The sequence below is a fragment of the Lingula anatina genome, chromosome 4, assembly GCF_051362555.1.
Source record: "Lingula anatina isolate TDL-2025a chromosome 4, LinAna3.0, whole genome shotgun sequence".
NCBI classification, from domain to species: domain Eukaryota; kingdom Metazoa; phylum Brachiopoda; class Lingulata; order Lingulida; family Lingulidae; genus Lingula; species Lingula anatina.
The window spans coordinates 15,693,606-15,717,166 of record NC_141770.1 but is presented as its reverse complement, the minus strand read 5'-3'; the positions used below and the strand labels follow the sequence as shown (position 1 = coordinate 15,717,166).

The following is a 23,561-nucleotide window of genomic DNA, read 5'->3' as shown; positions in this document are numbered from 1 at the left end:
GGCTCGGAACCTTTTGTCGCGGGGAACTAGTCTCGTTTCACCTTCTGCTCTGACTGACAACATCAGTGATAATGTTTCACCTAATTTCTTTCATCCAATCAAAACACGGAGATAAATTGTTAATACATGACGGACCCCCATCACTTAATCTGTGTTTTAACGCGTAACATAAACTAAGGATATTATTGGCTTACAGTCATTCAATCTTGTACGTGCAGAAGGGCATATTATTGGAAGGATAAGAAGTTATGTTTCTTAGATAGGTAAAATCCTTTTTTATAAACATTTGAGTGAAATTCTCTGAAACATCAAAACAATCACGTCGTTTCATTCATTCTACCCTCTCATTCTGATTGTAAAAATCGAATAATTATTAAGATAGCAGTATGCAAATTAGGAGCCGTTGAACATGCCCACCTGGGCTTCTAATTTATCAAACAGAGCACGGGGTCGGACGGAAATGTCAGAGGGCAGTAACTGCGCATGAGGTTCGTCATGACATTACACTAAAATGAGCCTCTCGTGTCAAGGGATGTCAATCTTTAACTTAACTTTGGTCGAGTGCTGTTACTACGAATAGTGCCCACTCCAAAAATGCATTAACTTAACTACAACAACAGGTCTCGCTCGGACTGACCAAGAGTGGACATACTACGGGAGCAGTGGACTAATGTACTGGACGCGGCGGCTGATTAAGACGTTTACTTTTAAAATCTACAACTTCTCCTCGTACTGCGGTATCCCCGCCGGTTAGGTTCTGATGGAGGGATCTCATCCCAGCTGAAAGCCTCAGAGTTGTTTTCCCGGATCTCGTATCTCAGTGTGTCTTTTGACCTCTCGGCCTCGAACAAGCCAAACACCCGGTTTCTTTCATTTTTCTACATGCACCCTATCGAGGGTCGAGCACCAAAACAGACAAGCGTTGTGGATTTAACCTGCGTGGCTGGGACCGACCCCGGTGCAAAACGCTAGAAGGAAAAAACTTTATTCCGCAGATTCCATATCCCGAACCCCTTCTGTGGTGCAATCATCGTTAAGGGCAAGGAGTAATAACTGAGAGAAAGGGGAAGGAAAAAAGAGGCGAGCGAGGAGTTCACGGGCGGCGAGCTGTAGTATTATGTCCTACCCGCCGCTGGGGTACTCTCTACCGCCCGTCGCGTCAAGCACTCTCTCGGCACCCCAGGTACGGTAACTACCCTTTCTCGACAACCTTAACACTTTCATCTCACCGACTCTGATCAAGCACCGTTAAGGTGTCTTTTCAATAGGTCAGCCAGGCAGTCAGCGCTCGGCGAGGACCGCCGTGCTACGCTGTTACTATTACACACAATCCCAATGAAATGTGCTAAATGTAGCAGGCTTAGTTTAGCGCGCAACCTTGCTGGCGAGGTCTCGTATTAAAAGTTAAAAGATCGCGTTAATTTTACCATTCAGGGGTCTTTAATCCACTTTCCCTCTCACCTCGCAGCTTCATTATAGAGAATTTAATATTTATAGCGATAGCTGTTTAGATGCCTTTGATGGGTAATGAACAAACCGATAAAGATTGTTGATTATCAGTAGCTCGACCAAGATTGCGTTTTAATTTCATTGCCTGTCCTGTTTGTCTGAGCAGAGATAGAGTCAGTTAATATAATGTCAGTGTGTCTGAAACAAAAAAGGGGTATTGTTCGAAGTGTACAACAAGCATCTCTACCGGTCATCAAATCATCGTCAAAGCCCCCCGGTTGTTTTCCTAATGTCATGTTCTATTTTTTGCAACGTGTTTTATTTCAAAAATACATGAAGATCCCATTGGTATGGCCTTGTTGTTCTTTGCCACTTCAGCTTCAGTTCCCGGCCGTTGTGACGTCGTCGGTGTCTACGTCTACGCCAGCTGGGGTAGGAGGACCTGGGACCGGAGCAGGAGGGACGCCGGGCTCTACCGGAGGAGGAGGAGGAGGAGGAGGGGGAGGGTCTCACACCTCGTCACCCCCTTGTTGCCAGAACGGGCGGCCGATAGTGACTGATCCCCACACGGGGCAGACGATCTGCTCGTGCCAGTACAACCCCAGTCTTATCACGTACCCCCGTGTGGCGGGCCTGACCCCAGAGACCATGTACACGTCGGCAGCGTACGCCGCCGCAGCACAGGGAATGTACCCCCTAGCAGACCCCTCAGCATTTTACTCGCCACTGGTACGTTATCTTTATATAGTCAATTTTCCGAATAGTACCCTTTTTTAAAACAACAACATGGCCGTCGTTTTGCTGGCGGACGTTTAGGTAAAGGGGTAGCTTTGGCTGTGTTAACCAAGCAGGGTACTGTGTTGTTCAAGTGCGTGCCGATATATCCTTAAATTTTCTACGCTCCCTCCGTTTTTTAAAACAACAACATGGCCGTCGGTTTGCCAGCGGATATTTAGAATGATGACTTTATTAGCTGTATTAACCTGATATCCGGGCGCGGGTAAATGCTGGTGGAATAATGTCCATATCTCAACTACCATCAAGCTTCTTTAATTATGTTGTCTGAAGCCTTCGTGTATTTTGTACAACAACAGGAAAAACGAACTCTGTGAAATGATCAGGCAAGACAAACCCCACACACAGTGTGGGTGCCAGTGTATATGTACGGCACTGTACTTCAGACCAAGAGAAGGAAGGGTTAAAAATTCAGGTTTCTTTTTTTTAACTAGGCAAAACTGATTTATGATGGGAATACTAGATTGTTCTTATTAATTCAAGTCCAACGAAGTAGTGGAATTTACTAGCTAAGCTTGTAAATAGTAGGTGCTAGCTCGTGGCTTGTATGCTGTTGTGAGGTTCAAACTGTGAGTAGTAAAAGCTTGCACGCACAAGAGTCCATGTTTTTTCGTATGGCAGTTCACTATTATACGTAACATGGACTTCACGCTTACAACATGGCGGCAAGGCAGGCAGGCGCCGAAAGATCTGGTATGAGGGTGAAAGCTGGCTATTTTTCATTTTCACCATCCTTCGACTCCCGTTTTCACCGGCGTGGAAAGTTAAGAAAATTTATTTCCTCTTTCCAGATTTAACAGCTTTTTCGTGACGTCTTCCCCTACAACTCTGTGTATACTGATTAAGAGTTATGGAGAAAAATAGGAGGGAAAAGAAAAGAAAGTTAGGGAAAATATATCACTTTAAAAGTCTTTATATTCTCATTTTATTCTATTATTTTTGTGTGGCACTCGCGTAAGCCCTTGGGGCTAACAATGTCACTTATTCGGTACTTTCACTGAATACAAAAGAAACATAAAAATGGATCCTGGGCCCTCCGCAGTGCTGGGATCTTGGCCGATAATGTCCATGCCTGTAGGTATGTCCCAGCGGTTTATTAACCATGCGAATTTAGTCTGGAAAGTGTCTTACCTAGGTCAAAAGCTAAAACCCAGTCTCTGCTAAAAAAAACAGTAGAAAGAGTCATGTTGGAAAAAAATTGTTCAAAATTTATCCGCCTATTCATAAGCTGATAAGTCTTGTTGCTCAGCGTATAGTAATATTATTTTGCTATAATTTCTGAATGTTAATTACTGATAAATATTTATATATAGGAAAAAAAGCTTTGTGCTTGAAACTAAACAGAAAAAATATTTTAGGAAAGTTTAAAACGTACTGCTATTTGAATCACTGTTGAAGGGTAAAGACTCACAAATGGAGACGTATAAATAGTTGTTTAGTTTGTTGTTCTTTTAAATACAGCTTTTTGAGATGAATATAAACACCACCGAGCCCAAACTAGGCTATAACCTGCGCTACACAATCAACAGTGTACTGGAATATAAAGAAAAGCTATGCCTATGCTAAGTAATTTTTTTAAAATGCTAGGACTTTATATACAAGTTAAAATTTGTCAGACGTCTTAAATGTTCTTATTTTGCACTGAATTAACCAACACTGTGGGTACTGTAGGCATCCCCCTATTAGTGAAATTAAACTGACCATAGCAGGGCTGTGTGGAGCGAATTAAGTCACAACGCCAGGCCCACCCCGGTCCGTCACGAGCCAGACTGAAATATTTATAGCTTTTTTTATCCTACTTGTTGTTTGATAGTGCAGGTTAGCCTGGTGGTATAGATTTTTCGTACTTGGAACCCACGAACCACCTATAAACTAACGATAATATTTCCATTAGATACCAAGTTGTTATTAATTTGGCTGCAGGTTAAATCGGGCAGGCAGATTTGTTAGCTTGAGGACTATCTGAAGAATTTTACATGGAAAATATTTGGCGACTGTAGATTTTTCTTCAAGGTCAGATTAATATACTGTGTTAAAACTAGGTAATAGGACGGTTGAAATTTCGAAAACTATTGCAATTTAAAAACAGGTGCAAAAAAGCTAAACAAAAGCAGGGGAAATTATTCAGTGTAAGCTAAGTTTTGATGTCATGTAATCAAACAAACAATTTGTTAGTTAGATAGTGGCACTTCTACATATAGAAATTTAACGCGAGGTTAACTTCAGGAAAATAGAATGGCAACAGAAAATGCTTACTCAGATCTTTATGAACGTAGATGGAATTTCTTCCCATTTAAATAAAATCTACGATTCTAAATAGGTTGATTTCATGTTTGAAAAGTAATTCGATACAGCAGCGTCAGGGTGACGTGACAGAATTAACCAAGTAATCTAGGCGCTGCTACAATGGAATACCCTATATAAACCTAAGTCTTCCAACATATCATTATCAATTCGGAGTGTAATTCTTTCCTGTAGAGGAAAGATACTTGATGACATAAATACTACGTTTAAATTGCAAACAATTGAAAAATGTTGAGCTGTGGAATTTTAAAAACAGTCTATTTCGAAGTGTCAGCACTCATGAATTTTGATCGTCATGATAGATGTGGATAGATAATAAACTCTTTAAAATTGATAATTTCGAGATCAACTATGAAATAACAAAATATATTTATTTCCTTTTCTAATATTTGAAATTATTAAATTTTTTGTATATATTTCTGGACTGTGCTTGTGTGATTCAATTCAATTCAATTGCATGTCCACATTGTAGTCAAAGACATTTTTAAATAATATCAAAATAGATAAAAATACAAAACCAAATGCTGCCTCATCATTCAGCACGATTTCACTAGCACAAGGTTTGTTTTTTCTCATTTCTGCAGGCTGCCCACGGCTTGAACTTAAAGGACGCAGCAGAGGCATGGAGAACCATGAATCAGCAAGCCGCTGCCGCTGCTCTGTGTTACCCTTACGACCCGACCATGATGGCCGCCTACCCGTACGGGTGAGTAGAAAGTTGAGACCGTACCACTGAAATAAAGAATTTTTTCTTTAAAAAAAGATGCTTAATTATTGTCACAAGTGACTGGGATTTTGTCCACTGTGATGATTTTAAGTGAACCTCGTGCCACATATTGCTAAGTTTTTCTTTTTAAGTTCATAGAAAAATACTCCCTAACACTTGCTCATCAGGTGATTAAAAAAAAAGATGTTAGGTTTTATTTTATACATAACATCAATGGAGAGTGTCACTTATGTATAGGGGATTATTATTATTTTAAACCAGTAACCCATGCCAAAAACGTCTGTGAAAATATAACAAAAATAAAATAATATATTCATCTGTCTAATAAAAATTAATGGCTTTACGTTGCTCATTCTCTTAAACACTTAATAAACTTGTTCTAATTTGACTTCAAAACAAAAAACAAAGAAAAACCAACTCGAGCAAGGATGCTTTGTGTGCGATGCAATCAATGGGTTACGATATTAAAACCGACAGGAGGCTTACTCAACATTAATTATTAACAGTGCTTACAGTGATTAATTTATACTTTTGAATAGAACTTATCAACTAAGATTATTTTAGGAAGGTCAAAAATGCACATCTTCTTTATATTCTATATTTGATGCTACTGGGAATTTTTTAAAAATTATGTATATTCAGCAAAATGTAAAAATATTATACTTGTAATCTATCATGCAATGTTGTTGGTAACCAGCAGAGTTATTTCCCCTTTGGAATAATAGTTTTAAAACAGGGTGACTGCACACTTACACTTCTAAACTTGCTTTTTTTTAACAATAGTTATCAGATATACACATGAAAGGCTGGATTTTGATGATAAAAATCAACCAAAATTAATCAAAATTCAAAATGATTAGACTCCCCTATGCTCCCTCGAAGACTGTTATAAATAGCTTTTCGACATAAACTATACGTGTGTTTCTGAACTAGAATTAAGAGTATTAAAATCGCCACGCTAAAATTGTTCTCGCCGCTGTAACGAAGACCAGGCTTAATTCAAACAAAGGTAAAAGTGGCAAGCTTTCCTCCCCAAGATTCGCTATCAGAGTTTGGGTAAAAAACTGTTCCCGGGTTAAACAAAGGCAGCCCCGCTACAACCTGACCCCGAGCTCGGGTAAAGTAATACGATAAGAAAAACTTGCACCGGGATCAACACCGGTTAACTGGAACTGTTGCTGTAAGTTGGTTCCAATAAAGACTTCTGCCTTTTTTCTACGCATTTTGTTTCGGAAAAGGTTGAGCAGTGCCAGCTCAGTCAAAAGTATCGCAAACAGAAAACAAGTATATATGACAATAGGTAGTTATACTGGCGCATAGGACTCCCACTGTTGATTTATTTTAATTAATATGTGCCTGTTATTAATAGATGTGTGATTTAAATGGTGGAATGCTAGAAAATCAATATCATTAATTTATCTTATTTTATTTACTTATTTATTTTGCTTCCTCATTTCTTATCTGCCAGCTTATTGACTCAAATGAAACACTGAGTAAACTATAGTAATTATTTCATTACTTAGCAAATCTAAACAAGTTTTAAAATCTTATGATGGCTTAATCCGAAGTAGGAAAATACTAGATTTTACATAAAAAATAATATATATTACGATAATGAAAAAAGCTCATGTTGAATTTTGAATATCTTAAGTACTATTCTTTTTAATTTTTGTTTAAAATTATTATCTATAAATAATCCCAAAACAGAAGTCTGGGTTTTGAGGTTATAAAATCTTAAACAAGGGGCCAATTTGTAACGTGCCACTTTTCACATATTCCATTTTTTTTTTTTTTTGTATTTTAAAATAGCATTTATTAAATAGGTCATGTGCAGTAAGGGCGTATGTAGGTTTCAATTATAAGCATCTTATAAATAAGAGCGTTTGTCTGCCTTAGTTCGTCTAATTGCGTACCTTAACCAGACGCAACTTGCAGTTTGAAGCGTGTTGGGTCATTAATCGCGTGATTGATCATTAAGACGAACGATCCCGATCCATTGTGCTCTGGTTTAATACAGTGCCAGCGTTAAGTATACGCTCCAGCTCTTAATGTCTGACGTTCAGTTTTTAGTATGAATTAGTGTCTGAACTATAAGTGAAATGTAGTGTGGATTGGTAGGTCGCAGTCTGTTCTTTTCTAGGTGCAGCATGGTGGTCTTTTAATGGAACAATTCCTTTAATATATAACATGGCGTAATAAAAAGCGAAGGTTTGAGTAATTTGGGGAATAATTGTTTAAAATGAATTCTGACTGGAAATGATATAATTTTAGATTGCTGATAAGAGTCAGTATTTTATGATCACAGAAACCGAAATGATACTTGACATTAATGATAGTTTAAAGTGAAAAAATATTATCGCGGTACTATTTATTCTGAGTTAAAAACACCTGTATTCAAAACATCTCCATATAAACTCCAGTAAAATGCAGGTCGAGTTTTGATTTCCTTCAGTTATTCATTAAGTTGATGATATGGATATCTATATTATCTTGTAAAACATGTGCAAACTACTTTCAACGCCCTGCTGGCGACAGGGAAACAGAAAAAAAGGCGCGAACGAATTTTTTATGATATTCAAGCAGGCCTTCGTATGCTTTCAAATGGTTAATTGGTGTTAGAGAAAAGGCTGTTCTTTGTATTTTATGTGTTACTGTTGACACCACAGTCATATCATTTTGTTGCTTTTGACTTAAGCTAAGACAGAGCGAGTCACTTATTTTGACTCCAAAATATGATCTTATTTAACATAGGGATCCAAAGGTTTTAATTACTTATTCATTTTGGTGTACTTTCAATTCTGAGGATCACAATGCATTACAGGACTCTTCCAGACACTGAGAGAGCGATATAGAAAATCCCTGTCATAATTATCTCGATATTAGATATGTTAATAATCCAGGTTTCTCTTAAATTAAGCTGAAACCTGCAGATATTGCCTTCACAGCAATCGTATTAACCAGAAACCTCTCATTTGATGAAATGTTTCTTCACGTCAAAATAAATAACATTTTTATGTTGACGTTTTTGCAGTACAGCAAAAATCCTTCAAACATTGCAAGAGATTTTGTTTTCAAAGAGAGGAAAAATCTAAAGGAAGTTGTCTTGTTTCTTTCAGCACAATTCACCCAGTGTATGTTACACTGTTATGTTTTCTAGATTAAAGAAATCACAGCTGTTTTCAACTCGTATACCTTTAAACCAAAATACTGAAATCACCAAATTTACAATAACCATTTTGTATATACAATTCATACAGAGGCACTTAATTTGAAATTGAATTTAGGGAAATAAAATAGACAAGTTTGATGGGTCTCTCTACATAGCGGTGCCGGGTTTCCAGGCAGCTTACCACCTAAGCGTTATATAAAGAGGTCAAATGTCATAGAGCTTGGCTTCTGCGTAAACGGCGGTTTATGGCCGTATCCGTTGAACTAGTAAACAATGCCAAGTCTGCTGAAACGGTGTAGAAATACTACACAACTCTAGTGGCATTAAAAGGAGATTATAAGAGAAAGACAAAGAAAACAGATAGTGGCGTTGGGTTCATTATTTTTTATTAAAGGCTTATGAATTTATAATTATTGAAAACCGTCACATGTTCCCTATGTGTAGGGGTCACTTAGTTGTATCGTATATATTGTGGATCAAAGATATCGTTTTTAAGGTTAAAGGGGGAATATTATAAAGTGAATCGTACTTCAACGCTGTGGGCACATTGTAGTTAAGTAACTAGACATGATATAATATACTACAACCCACATGGAATGCAAGCGGAGGCGTTTGTGAAGGGTGCATAGGACTTAAAGTCTATAACTCGTACCTTATTAAGGCAAATTTTCAGGGAAAATACACCCGAACGTGAAAGAGAACCTGTGACCGTAAAAATAATGTACTCACATATTTGCGCTTTTGATTCCTCTCTGCAGACGACATCGGCCAACCTATGGGAAATCGGAAATCTGCAATTAAAGTATTTTGCGATGACAAATAAAAAAATAATAATAGAGATATGTTTAAACGAATTGTGATGAAAATCATCACAGCAAAAACGATATTGTATAGACCTCTATAATCTATGGAATGCAACAGTGAAATTTAACTGTTGACGGCCCAGGACGAGATAGTTCGTGTTGGGAACGTTGAACATGCATCAGAACAGAAAATGCCTGGCTTTAACAAACAAGGTTATGATATTGACCGCACTTTGATATGGGCCCTCTCGAACACGGCTCGTTAAACATAGTATCTCCACCGAAACTTTGCCTCGTGTTCAAACAATTCCCACAACTTACTGAGAAACATTTATACTGTTTCCTTAATCTGTTTTAGTGCTTAGTATTGAGTTTATAGGAAAAGCTTCATCAGTGGCAGTAAATTATTGAAAAAATAAGAAAGCTAACGATTAATTAATAATTAATGATTAATGACAAATATTCAGACTGCTCTGATTGCTCAAAAATTATTATAAATTTGCAGGATGGTTGTTTATTTATTTATTTATAAAATTTCATTTTTGATCCCGCCAGATGTCGCTCTAATCTCAGTCTGCTTTGCCAAACTTTTCATATTCATATTATATACATTGGCCTTTGAACAAGGTTACTCAACATTGTGACTAGACAGAAAAAATCGAAACTATGGCGAATGCCAGAAGCTTTCTATCCTATATTAATTCAGCGTAGTGGACTTAACGAATGATAATAGCGCGAGAATCGATAGCGACTGTGTTTAATTCCATTTATTCTCTATAGAGTGAATCAAGTCAAAATGTCGAAGGATTGAATGATTGAAAAGTCCCTTGCCGAGCCACAGGCCCGATTACTCACTTTCCCGTTGTTTTCACAAACATCCGACAAGGCAGCTTTTATTCCCAAGGAATTCAAAAACCTGCGGTAAGGGGGGCACGTCCGTAAACGCCCCTCTGTGAGTTAGGGAGGTGTCAGAAGGGGGTTTAATTAACTCCGAGCTCTTAGCGATTTTTTTTCCATTTTCTCCCATCATTTTGATTGTGAGAGACGCTGTGACATGCGCAGTCCTATCCTTGTCAGGCAGTGTTGTTAAGCTACAAGTTTTCTTCCGAGTTAATCAAATCGAATATTCAATCAGAAGAAAGGAATCGTGTAGGGAGAGCGCGTTAGTAGAGAGGATGAAATTCAATTTCTGAGTCCGTAGTGGGAAGCTAGAGTACTATAGTCACTTCAAATCAACTGAATACAATTCAATTTGCAGATTTATTTACCGCTGTTATCTGTAATCAGGCGGCTCTGACCGCTGCTTTCATTGAAAACTTTTGGCGGCTTGGTTCGACTTTTCTTAATGGAGTGAAAAGAGGCGAGCATCCAACAGTGTTAGGTTTCAGCGGACGAGATAAGACAGCGTATTTTCGTAACAGAAGAACTATTACGTTCATTTGAAAACAAATAGATTTGATCCAATTTCGATTAATGGTCTGTGAATGTAGCTCCACACTGGTTTAGGCTGATAAAGTGGCATACAGAAATATTGTACAGGCCGTTTTCTGTCATTTGATTTGTCCTTGTATTTCTTGAAATGGACATGAATTATTTTAAATAGACCATAAGCTACGGAATTAACTAAAGATAGAGAGTGTGTTGGGGGGGGGGGGGGGGGGGGGGGGGAGGACATAGGGGAGGTTCGATGGGGGGAAATTAATTAGCTGAGTTATTCACAAAAATAGTCTGCACATTTTTTTTTCCAGTCAATAGCTATATCAGACTTTCTGTAAACAAATAATGTCTGCGGCCAATATGTCACCTTCAAGGGGTGAGGCCTGTGAAAATCAAAGATATATAACGGCTCTTACAACAAATTCAATAAGGGACAGGTGAAGTGTTTGTTGCTGTCTCTGTACCTGTTCTCCAGGTAGAAGTGGTATCCAGGTCGGTCAAGGCGCAGGGGCCACCCAATGTTAAGTGAACTTAATCGGTGGATCAGCACTTAAGGGACGAGGCATTGATTTCACCAGTCATTTACCAACATATTTGCAATATCAAAAACCACAACTTAGCTGTTACAATCGTTAAGAACTGATACCCTCTGTGATAAAATGTTATTTGATCGATCTTTTAATGTGATGTTTATCACCCAGATACCTTTTAATGGAATTTGCGGGACATTTTCTTCTCGTTCTGTGTTATTTTCTATCTCACGTTACATCATGTATTTGATCATTTTCGAATAAGGCAAAAAAGATTTTCTCTTATTTGACATATGTCAATAATCCTATCGGAAAAAAGGGCTTCTTTATGTTTAGATCCTTGCAAACTATATAATGGATCATTTGAGAGACATAACAAGATATAATTTTTTTCCCTAGATATTAAACTTGCTTTTTATAATATATAATTTTTAACATGTTGTATATATATATATATAACTATAAAATTACCTCAGTATTAAAAAAAAAGAAATAAAGAAATAAACGTCTAATTTTTGCGTGAAAAGTAAAAACGGTTGCAGTTGTCTATTTATGTAACTTTTACTTCTGACAGAAAATTTAAGTCGAACAAAACCTCATAAAAGTATTCCATGATCTAAAGAACATTTACTTAGTATATTTATTTCCACTAAATATCCTTCCTTCTCATGTACACCCTTCCAATGAAGTTCCATTGTACTCTGTGGAGTAGTATACCGTAACATGGAACCCGAAGAATATCGCAATAGTAAACCAATAGTATTATTTACTACAAATTGAAAAGCGGCTAGATATTCAAGGGAGGTCTCCAGGTCAATTTTGTGACTGGGGATTAATAGGGAAATATTTATCTATAGTACGCGCCCGGTATTCGTGACGGGACGACGGGCTGAGAGTCGTGAAAGGTCAACTGAGCCAACGAGAAAGATAAGGACGGATCACGGAGTTAGGAATAAGGCCGTGGAGTTTTCCCCTACCCGGGTCATCATCACGATTTTCTATTTACATGTACAATAAGGAAATCATAGTGTATATTTTCAATTCCATCCCCCCCTCTCTCTCTCTCTCTCTCTCACCCACACACACACACACACATACCAGTTTTTGTAAGATTTTTAGTGATGAAATACTAATATAAATTTATTATATAGAGGAACGTGTGCCCCAGTCAATTTTACTTTTCTCTTTACCTTATTTTTTCATTGCATATTTACAACAGGTATTACGACAGAAAGGAACATGTACCTACTTTAAGAAGGAAAGGCATACTTATAAAAATAAACAGAAAGGCATAAATATATAATTAAACATAGATCAGGTTATTTCGCATTAAAAAAGACATATGCTTTTTTTTATATTGTAAAAAAGGTACAAATCAAATTGCACTATTTTTAAATAGTTTTTTGAATAAATAAAAAGGACGTACATTTCATATTGCTTAAAGTAGTACTGTGGGCGAATACTCTTGACTTATATTTTTAATTCATTAAATATTATGTCTTCTCTCTTATGCGTTAAACCAAAGACACGGTGAATTATGTGAGATCCTTAAAGAGAATACCATAAGAATGATATGATCAACTCGTTAATTATTTTGCGAATTAAGTGATAATAGATAGACATAAATACGGGACGATGTTATCTGGAAAATGTACATGTCTGGGCTCTATGTCAGCTCACACAATGCAAGCGACTTAACATGTGAACCAAACTAATTCGGAAAAACCCGTAAATCTTACCAAAATTCACAGTCAGCCCAAAATGGCGCCGATTTTATGTGACTTTGCTGGTTTCGCTTTGTTGAGTTTCCGTTTAGAGATGTGTTGGGGTTGGAAAGAAAAATCACCCTCGTTAGTAAGCTGAGTGTTCGTCTGTGGAGTAGAGTTTCGCGAGACATATGTGTAAAAGTAAAGTGTTTTGCATGAAAGCGTCCGGGCAATGTGATTTACAATACACAAAACGGTCATAAGTCAAACTTTGCCGTTAGCTGGTTTGTACATTGTAGGTGCGTTGTTATCCCTTTCATGCGTCAGGGTGGTAACGACACAAGAAAAAAAGGTTCAGTTTCTACTAAGTGGAATAGCAATGCTTTTTAAGTATTATTTAGTAAGATACCTGTTGTGATATTTCATTTCACTCGATTTTAGTTCATGTTAATTCTTTTTAAACTTAACCTTATTTCTCTCGTACTCAAATCAGCGTTCAAACTGCACAACAATGCCCAGCATATCAATGTCGTCTATTTAGTTTCATTGTCATCTTTTTGAGAGCAATTGGACTTTATGTTGCGGTCTGATGACAAGAGGCCACCTGAGTTGCTACTGAATGTGACGTGTACAGCCTCAAACTGGCGATTGATATTATAGTGCACTGCCACTCCTTCGTTTCCTAAACAGATATAACTATATTGAATTAGTCTTTTCTATAATATCGTTTTTTTTTTTAATAGACATTAGGTGCACATGCCGATGCGATGTAATGTTCAGCTATAATATTGATTTCAACAGCAAATTTCTACGCCTTGTTATGTACAGAAATGTGAAGTGTATGGGGTGGCAAAGTTCATTGTTTTCTGGGCAATATTTGACTGTCGTCTCCCTTCATTTTCGAAATTATTGTTAAAAATCCGTCCAACCAAAGTTCTACACATTTCGATATCTCTTATACTGGGAACTCTACACACTTGACACCCACAGTTGTAGGTGCTCCTAATGGGAGCACATGGAGGTGAGATGTCTCTCCCGTCCCCTTTCATCCCTCACTCCATCATTTCTACTCCCTCCTGAAGTAAAACAACCCAATACAAGGTGACCCAAAGATCAAAGGACCGCCGCGCTGATAAGGCATTAACTGAATTACGTGTACAACTTAAGGAGGTGTTGGAAGAGCATGATAAGGCGGAGATAGTATCGGCGGTGCGGTGACAAAAAGTTATCTGTCGTGTCTCACTGAAAAGGATGAGTTCAGGTAAAGTTTATCGCGGAGACTTGTGTTCGGTCCTCTAGAGAGCTCGTCGAAGTTTTTGATGTTGGCCACTTTTTAATGATATGTCTGTGGCGTATGCAAATTTGACGCCAGCTACACTAGTACTACTACTACTTCATGTAAACCCAAACTCGGATTTAATTGACACAATAATTTGATAACTGTGGAAAGTATTGTGCACTTTTATTTGAGGTGTCACGAATCTTTTAATTCAAATACGTTTCCTTTAGTCATTCATAATGTTTCAGAAATTGTTTGTTTATCAACTTTTGTAGATAACATCATTATTTTCTCAAAGTATTTTCGTAAACAGTTAAATTCTTTAACAGTTTTATCAGTGATAAGATGCGAGATAGGTTAGGCTTTAGTAGGTCGCAAGTTCTTTTCTGACTGGTTCCCCGTTTTGCGTTCCTGGACGAGAATGGCGCAGCAAAACTTAAACATTTTTTTGTGGTTAGAAAAACAATAGGTCTTAAAGACATAGGGCATTTGTTGTCTGGGCCAGGAAACTATCCTTGTACTCAATATAAAAAAGTTTATTTTATGATAAATGATCCTTGTGCCATTTATATATATACTCAGCTCAATTCGATCACCAAAACTTTGTTATGTGCAATTTGTTTAGTTGGCTTTTGAATAAGAATAAGTTAAATACTTTTAGTTTTAAATCACTTATGTCCACATTTCAAATTTCTCTTCGCAACGTGAGTGGCAGTTTTGATGTAGAAGCTGTCATGAAAAGTTAGTACTCGTGTCCTTTAAAAAAGTGCCACAAAGGTATATTGGTGGTGACAGGTCGCGGGAATAGTGCCCTTTGTTGTGGTCATCTTCTTCCTGTGGTTAGCCATATCTTCACTGGGGCTTGCCCACTCCCCCCGACCTTAGCAACTCCGCAAACAGATCGAATTAAGAAATGTCAGATCGAAAAAAACAACAACCCAAGGCTGTACTTAGTCTTTTATTTAAATACTTTCTCCTGTGGCATAAGTAATTATCTTTTAACTCTTTTTCGGCAATTTTTTTATGATTTTTTTCATAGATCATACCGAAATCTGATTGTTTAGTTAAAATGAAACTCTCACACCTGATGTTTTGTACCAAACTGTTGCTCGCTTTAATTCTAAAATATTTAATTTGTTTGAAAATTTTTCAAATTGTTCGAAAGGCATATTTTTGTCAATTAAATATTTATTTGATTGCAAACGATAGGACCTAGATTGAATTTGCTGATGCAAACATTAAAGGCAAGCCCAGGTAGTGGTTAAAGCTCAGTGATACCTGTGAGAAACGGTTTCCATTTAGATGGTGGGGACATTTGTCAGAGTGGCGACAAAGTTCCTGTGACAATTGAAGATAACCTAATGGCCACCTCGCGAAGCCCGGGACAAATACTTTTACGTAATCTCATTCGTCAAGTTCTTTGTAGTTGAAACTAATTATGGGCCATCAGCGCATCCCCCTTGTCATTTGGACAGGTGAAAGGGGCGTTGATCGCCACCGATTAAACCATGTTGACATAACTTCACAAGGAACCTCTTGTCGCGTAATGCTAATGTCACATTCCTGGACAATATTGATCGTCAGTGACACTAGTGTGCCTCTAATTATGCGGTGTATATGCGAGGCCAGCCACCAGGGCGACACTAGACGGTGCTTATCATTAGACAAGATATATCATTCATCATTACAGGATATGTAATATTCAGTTACACGGACGCGCGCGCACGCACACACACACATCTTAACTAAGATTTGGCTGGGATGTATAAGATACTGAATGCTCTCGGCCTATCTGGATAAAAGTTTCTGTGTATTAATTTTTATGATTTGATTTAATCACACATGGTCACTCATTACCTTGTTTTCATCTATAGGCCTAGGCTATATATCGAGGGTTATTTGAAATGTTCTGTTAAACTGAAATAGATTGTAATAGAAATTATCGTTGAGCCAAATATGTATATTTGATTGTTTTTCCTTATACAATACGCTTTTTATAATATAAATTGCAGGTGTTTCGGAATAGTGAATATGGGGGAAATTTCAAGACTAAATTAACCTATTTAGCCCCAACATATCGACTGACCTTTCAATACATTTCCCCTTGTTTTCAAGCTAAATCTGGCCATACTTGGTCATCGATGACCGCGGTCAGAAGTCCATTCACGTAATGAATTTGAACTGTTCAAACACCTCCAAGCTGTTACAGTGGTTGTGAATTAGACAAGAGCCCTTGTAGAACCAGACTTCTCTAGTTCCTGCTGACCGGGACCCCTAACTTCACGTAGGGTTGGATTAACTTTACAAATCTCTGACATAATGCAACCGTACTATTCGGAAAGACGCACGGAAAAAGGAGTCTCCTGCGCAGAACCAATGCTCCCGTATTTTCCTTCTGAATAGACCATTTGCCTAAGACGACATTTTTCATTTTTAAAGCTCTCTCATATTACGCAACTGTATTAATGTCACGTAGATCAGAATGTATATTTAAACAAAGTAGGTCATTTATTTCCTTGCTGATGTTAGTAAATTTTGGCAGTGCTTGTATCGGAATCAGAAGTCTCTAGAGGCCGTAGGTGTAGTCCTATTTACAGATTGAATTCCACAAGTAGGCCTACTTTATGGCACACTGCCCCACCCTGTTTTGTCTATAGGTATGGTAGATATAGCGTCATAATAGTTATAAACATTACAATAATGAAATATAGACTGAAGTTATGAAAATATGTAACATCAAAACTGGTATCAGAAAACCCGTGAAAATGGTGACATAATAACCGTAGACAAATAAAGTCAAATTGTTACATTGTTACATTGTGCCTCCAGTCTGTCTTCTGTTTCACTGGTACCACGTGTCACACCCCGTGCCTCAATCCATCCACCCTCCCTCAAACCCACCCACCCCCTGTGCCTCGGCCCCTACCCCCTGTCCCTCAAGCCTACTACCCCCTGAGTCTCCCCCTACCTCTTTTCCTACAAACCCACCCCACCCCTGCACCTGTCATTGATAAATATGTAATTCTTTCAGAGGCATATATATGTACGTGGGCAGGCCCTCCCTGTGTGGACAAAGCTGTGGTGTGGCCTTGTTTATATTATATTACGAAAATCTTAAATTCTCACCTAGAGGTGTATATATTCAATACATAACATCTGTCGTATTATCAGTAATTGGATTGTATAACTGCAGTACATTGTGCAATTAGCCTGTGTTGTAGTTGATGTTGGATGATATATTCAATCCGATATTTTAATTCGTAGGTTGAATGCATACAGCTGGCCTCTTTTTCACTACTGTTTTTTAAACTAGAAGCATACCTAACTTCACCAAACCGATAAAACCTGGTCACGATTTTATTTCTTTCCTTGGTTCAGCCTATCATTAAACCCCACAAGACAATTCAATAATGTTCAAAGTTCTGAAATCGTTCAAACAACGCCACCTTTCTAGTCTACATCAAGCCACTAATCATGTCAAACAAAGACAATTCAATGATTCAGCTGTCCGTAATTAACAGGGGGGAAGACGTTTGCACAGCAAATATTCCAGCCAGAATTGACCGAAACAGATTAACTAGATGGCCCGACTTATGCCATGCAGCCCGGCAGAATCCTGCAAATCTTTATCTGTATAATAATTGAACATTAATACAACCATAACTCCTCTACACATGTTATTCAAGAATTTCAAAGCCCATAAGGGCGATTGTTATACAAGAGATAATTCAAGGAAAATTAACTACGGGAGTCAATCTGCTTTGGGAAATAACTAGGAAAGTTTCTGTAGACGAGGATTCGCAGCCAGCCGTTTCGTATAAATCACGGCTGCGAGTTGTCCATCTTAAACAGAAGTTTGCATGAAGTTATACTCTATGAATTACGCGCGATTGGTGTCATTTAATTCTTAACTATAAAGTTAAAATAAGTTGTCCAAGTAGGAAATACACAAAACATATATTCCTTACATCTACCTCGGCGTAAAAACGAACAGGCCACGAACGAACAATACAGCATGCATTCCTATACACAGTTCACCATTTCTAGTTAGCTTTGTTACAAAGACCTTTGAAACACGGAAGAATAATTGAATTTAAACATCTCAATGACCGAGTCCAATTTCAGAAGTCAGGCAACGATGAGTAGTAAATGTAGAAAAATTGGTCCGTGGCACGCGATGCTCGTGGTCGTGTCTTTACCCTGCCTTTTTATCACATTTTTAACTGTCGTTCATCCATCAATAAGTTAAGGGGTGAGTTGGGGTGGAGGAAAGGAAAGAAATACTATACATAATAAAACAATAGAGCGATGCAAATTGGTAGGCCTTCATCGCAAACCAGTTGGTAGAATGGCCATGGTTTATTACTCTGAAACTTATGATTTAGTTCACATAGGGATGATTTTTTTTATACGTCAGACTTTTGTTTACTGATGACATCACAGACAAAGTTAGAATGAGTAGATCAGAATTTTGATAATGTTATAAACATGGAAATTTATTCAGAATTAAAACCAAAGGACCTCAGAGTCGAAAACTGTTGGTGATGAAGTGTTCACAAATGAGTAGAATATAGCAACACTGCACAGGAAAACATTAATATACAAAAAGCATTACTTTTCACGTCCATGTTCAGTTAGTCCGATCTTTACAAATTGATGGGTAAGTTCAGTGTGGCAGCGAGACACATTGGTTTTCAGCATTCCTAAAAGACCCCTTTCCTTCATTGTTCATGAATGATTCCAATGTAACGTATTTAAACGTATATAAGTGCCCATCCTCAGCATTCAGATTGTAACATGAGTAATTCCATAGGTTGGTCGCACCAGGACAAATACGAACTGTTAAGGACGATATAACGTGTATTTAGATTATATAGAACATATAACAAATACATAAGGGGTAATTGTGTAGTTTTCTTTACCTTGTGAATGCCGGCTCATTTCCGTTTCCTCAAATATTTTTGTAACGTTGCATAAGTTGAGCATGAGAACCTTGATTTTGTCATCAATATTTGTCCTGTAGTGTCCCATTTCTACTGTTTATATTATCGTGAAAAGGATGTAAATGCACGAAAATTGTAAAATTAAATTACCGATGTAAACTTTTCGTTATTTGATGGCAGTGCATTTTTCAAAATAGAATACTGTTTTTGTAAACCTCAGCATTTTAATACTGTATTTGGAATAAGCAATAAGCAGACGGAGAGGTCATTTAGAAAACTTGATAGTTTTTGATATTTGGAAACACATATGGTTTTGTCACAATTTGATTATATTAAAATGAAAATTATGATTTTTTTGTGATATTCTTTATATATAAATGTATTTTTTGGTTTTTTATCATACGCGAACTATACAAAAGACAGATGCTTTTAAAAAGAAATTGCATTTAGCATATGTCAGGGCCTGTTCGACAAGATCAAATGAATAATCACGCTTGATTAAGCTTTAAGATTTCAGCATTTTAGCCGAGATCCTGAAAATTTAATTCCCTCGGAAATAATAAGATTATATATTTTACCATATGACAATCCTGGCGTCGCAATCATTCCATGCTCTCTGAAAGCCTCCTAAAATTGTTGAATTATTAATAGATATGGCAGATTTACATCAAGTAGATTAAATTAGCATCGATGCAGCGCCGGTTGAGTAAAATCAACATGAGCGGAAACAAGGCTCGAAACATCCTGAAACAAGCAGAAGAGGGAATAGGGTTGGTTTTCCCGTTGGCGACGTTGAAAGGGAAAGCTTTCTGAATGCAACTTTAGCCGCGAAACTTAGGACAAGCTGTCTATATATATTACTCTAATTAATTCGATATGAATTCAGTGAACTGTTATATTCTCACAAAAAATACAAGGACCAATATAGAAATCTATCTTGCAAAAAAATCGCAGGGAATAAATATTTGAAAATATAATTCGCTTTTCAAATCAACACATAAATCACCTACCCGTAATCAGCGACTCAAGACTTTTTTCATTAAAATACATCATCAAATTTGAAATTATGAATGGAGAAAGGGGGTATTTTAAAACATCACACAATTATGATCATCAGAATAACGCTGTGAAGACTAGAAAGTCTGGTTCAAAGTCCTCAGAAATGTGTCCATTGATCTGAAATCATTCATGCTTGGCACGGCGTGCTAAAGAAGGGAATTTGTTTGAGTCGTCGGGGATTGCAAATGGCGTGTTTCCCCTAAGATACAAGCCAATTACAGCCCAATTAGCGTGTTTCAGTGTCCAGGGGTAATCTAACATGAGTGAAATTCCAATGATTTATTGTTCTTTGCCAAAAAATACCTCCCTAGATTCCAAGGTACGCTGCCAAAGGTGTGATGTTATGTATACATTCATTTATACTGAACACCATTGCCCCTGTGCCTATATATATGGAATGGCAAGAATATCAATCAACATATCGTTCTCTAGTCGTGCTTTGTATGTAACCGATGTAAACTACCCAACTACGCAAAGATATTGAATAACATTGAATGTTTACTCACAAAGTTTCGATGGTTAAACCCGGTCTAACGAACGCTTTTTAAAACTTCAAACTACTGTTTTTTTTTAATTATCCTGTATTATCAGTGACGGTATTTTGTTGATTTTAATCAATTTAGAAATGGTTAAGCGTCAAATTTTCGTGTTAGCTATCTTTTTTGTAGCAACTAGATATTAAAATGAGAAATATGCCTAAACGTGATGCCAAACTTATATACACGTGTGTTCGAGCCAGTGTGCACCCACGTGTAGTCATATATATTCATATATACATATTTACATCTACACACAAATTGTTGGCAAGCCAAAACATGCCAACACGTATTCATATTCAGAGAAATGAACACTGTTCCCCTTCGGCAAGCTACAGCACCGAGCCTCGCAGTGGCGGTGGAACTCGGACTCTGGCACATGTGCATTTTACAGGCAACAATGTTTGCAAACAGCCTGGAGTCCTTTGACCTTCAATATACCCTTGAATGAATGAACATGGTATGGAATCTACAGGAACAAACCAAATCGACTCGTTTACGTCACACTGACAAGGCATCAGCAAATAACCGCCCCTACCTGGCAGTGCCCTGCACAAGGTGGCCCCTTTTATGTGGTCTTTTCCCACGCAAGATCAGAGCTACGTGGTCATTTGTTCGAGTAGCCAATTGGCCTTCCTGTTCGGCGCAACAAAAGCGTTGCTAGTCATGATCATTTGGCGTTGATGTTACATTGAAAATGAACACAAATAGAGCTCATGCAGTCGATAATATCAGTCACAAACACACATACTTGAACATTCACGATCTCTGATTCACAAAACCAGACCAGACTTCAATGCCACACAGTAGTCAATAGTGGCAGCGAATCGCCACGTGTTAAGATATCTATAAAAGCGCTTATATCTAAAGCTTTTCACTTCAGCTATTCTTTCTAACTCTATTCCTAACTCTCTCTCTCTCTCTCTCTCTCTCTCTCTCTCTCTCAGTTAACGTAAAACCAGTCAGCTACTATTATTGAGAATATGATCCATAAAATACTGCGCATTATGTGCGTTTGTGCAGGGGTCAATACAAGTTAATGCATTCCAGTAAATAGTTTCATAGCAATGTGTGCATAAATATGTGTGTGGTGAGTGGTATAGCAAACAGGACTTCATACATATTTACCGATCTTCACAAACTTTCTATTTATCAGTATAATTGGAAGTAATTTTATCTATTATTTCAGCCATTTCTTTTCTTTTAAACTATGATACCTTTGTTGAAAATCTAAAAAAAAAAAACGCACAAAAACAGACAAACAGGATTTCTTCATAATTATTTACCTTATCTGTATTCCATTGCAATCCTACTACATCAATATTTTATTCATTGTTAAAATCCGGTGATTCGTTATATTTAATTTTGACATTTTTCCTATTTCTGCAGCAAAGGGAGAGTTTAAAGAAATTATTTCGTAAGACGGTTATATTCTAAAATTAAAATTCTGTTAATTAGTAACGAGACAGATGTGGCTTCGAGTTTATTGACCTGTTAATTGCCTCTATAATTGTTGTACAAAATGTGGTTACATTCAGTGTTGAGGAATATTGGAAACGGGCAAAATGCAAAGCTTCTGAAGATTAGACACCCAAATATGGCAAGTTTGGAAAGCAAGTACATATTGTTTCGGATCAATAGCCTATAACTGATTTTGTTTTAAAAAGGAAAGAAATCTAAATGTTTAAAATTTATTTAAAAATCAGTTAACTCAAGTAAGAATTTTGTAAAGCAGAGAAGACAAACAGAACCAAAACATACTGCAATAATTGCACAGAAGAAACAATGTGACTAATAATAAGTTGAAATTTAACTATATGAATATCAATCGAAGTAACGCCTCAGCGTATCATATTCTGAAGAAAAAACAAAACGGTGACCGCCTTATGGAGGGCAAGTTAGTGCAATCCAAGAGAAACGTGTACAGAATTCACAACCGCTGTTGTCTATTACACTATTCTCTTACGCTATCCGCAGGCTTATATGATCCATAATTTTGCAACTGTTGAAACGCAGCGGTCTGCTCATTGGTGTAGATTGCGAACAGGTGGCTTGCCATTTATATCAAGTGGATTTCTATAGAAATGGCTGTCTGTTGAAGAATTATTATAAGGTCTGCCACGACGATGGATTGTTGGAAAAAGGGAGAGAGTACAATTCACGCCATCAGAAAGTATATTTTAATATGTTTTAATCAAAATTAAACAGGGATTAAGGTATCTTGGGGAGCAACCGGATCTTCCCATCCGCTCTAAACAAAATATCACAGGCACAGGAAGTGGAATGAATGGTAACATGGTCTCCCGATGATGAATGTTGGGCACAAACCCGTTCCTAGTTCAACATTGTGTGAACAGGCATGTGGTTGACTGTGGAAATAACAAAATATAAGTCAGTTCATTTACGAACCGGAAGACCTCGATGTCTTTGTGCAACTTATGTTACAGATACCCTCACAACCAAAAGGTTGTTTCGTTCCAATTGCGGACCAAAATGGCAACTGGGACGCTAAAATGCCATGTATGCATTCAATGATTCTTTAAAATGTAACAAATTTATATGGACTTATGTCGACGCGTTTATAATTCTATTATATGTCATTTTAGTGTTGTATTTATATGCCAGGTGTTGGAAACAGATATACAGACCTGTACATATTGCTATAACGTCTTTTGATTAAACCTTTACAGTTGGTATATACACGCATTAAATGTAAACTGCATGTTATTATTTTGTGCAAGAAGGGAAACACAAAGGTCTGAAACAAATGTACCTTGACAACTAAGAGTAAAATACATGATCATAAACGACATACCATATGATG

General features: G+C 37.3%; 1 protein-coding gene and 1 long non-coding RNA gene across 3 annotated transcripts in view; one reads left to right on the top strand and one right to left on the bottom strand.

Annotated features, from left to right (window-relative positions):
* Positions 1 to 435: 435 nt before the first annotated feature.
* LOC106165257 (uncharacterized) overlaps positions 436 to 23,561 on the top strand; it is a 43,648-nt gene continuing 20,522 nt past the window's right edge. For both annotated transcript variants that reach the window (XM_087011010.1, XM_087011009.1), the window contains exons 1-3: positions 436 to 1,183; positions 1,828 to 2,178; positions 5,133 to 5,254. In XM_087011010.1, the coding sequence (XP_086867136.1) occupies positions 1,118 to 1,183; positions 1,828 to 2,178; positions 5,133 to 5,254 (539 nt within the window). In that variant the 5' untranslated portion in view covers positions 436 to 1,117. The remainder of the gene's footprint in view (positions 1,184 to 1,827; positions 2,179 to 5,132; positions 5,255 to 23,561) is intronic.
* LOC147762353 (uncharacterized) overlaps positions 4,494 to 23,561 on the bottom strand; it is a 29,300-nt gene continuing 10,232 nt past the window's right edge. The window contains exons 2-3 of the long non-coding RNA XR_015333902.1: positions 9,174 to 9,235; positions 4,494 to 5,280 (exon numbers count right to left, since the gene is read on the bottom strand). This is a non-coding gene — a long non-coding RNA (uncharacterized LOC147762353). The remainder of the gene's footprint in view (positions 5,281 to 9,173; positions 9,236 to 23,561) is intronic.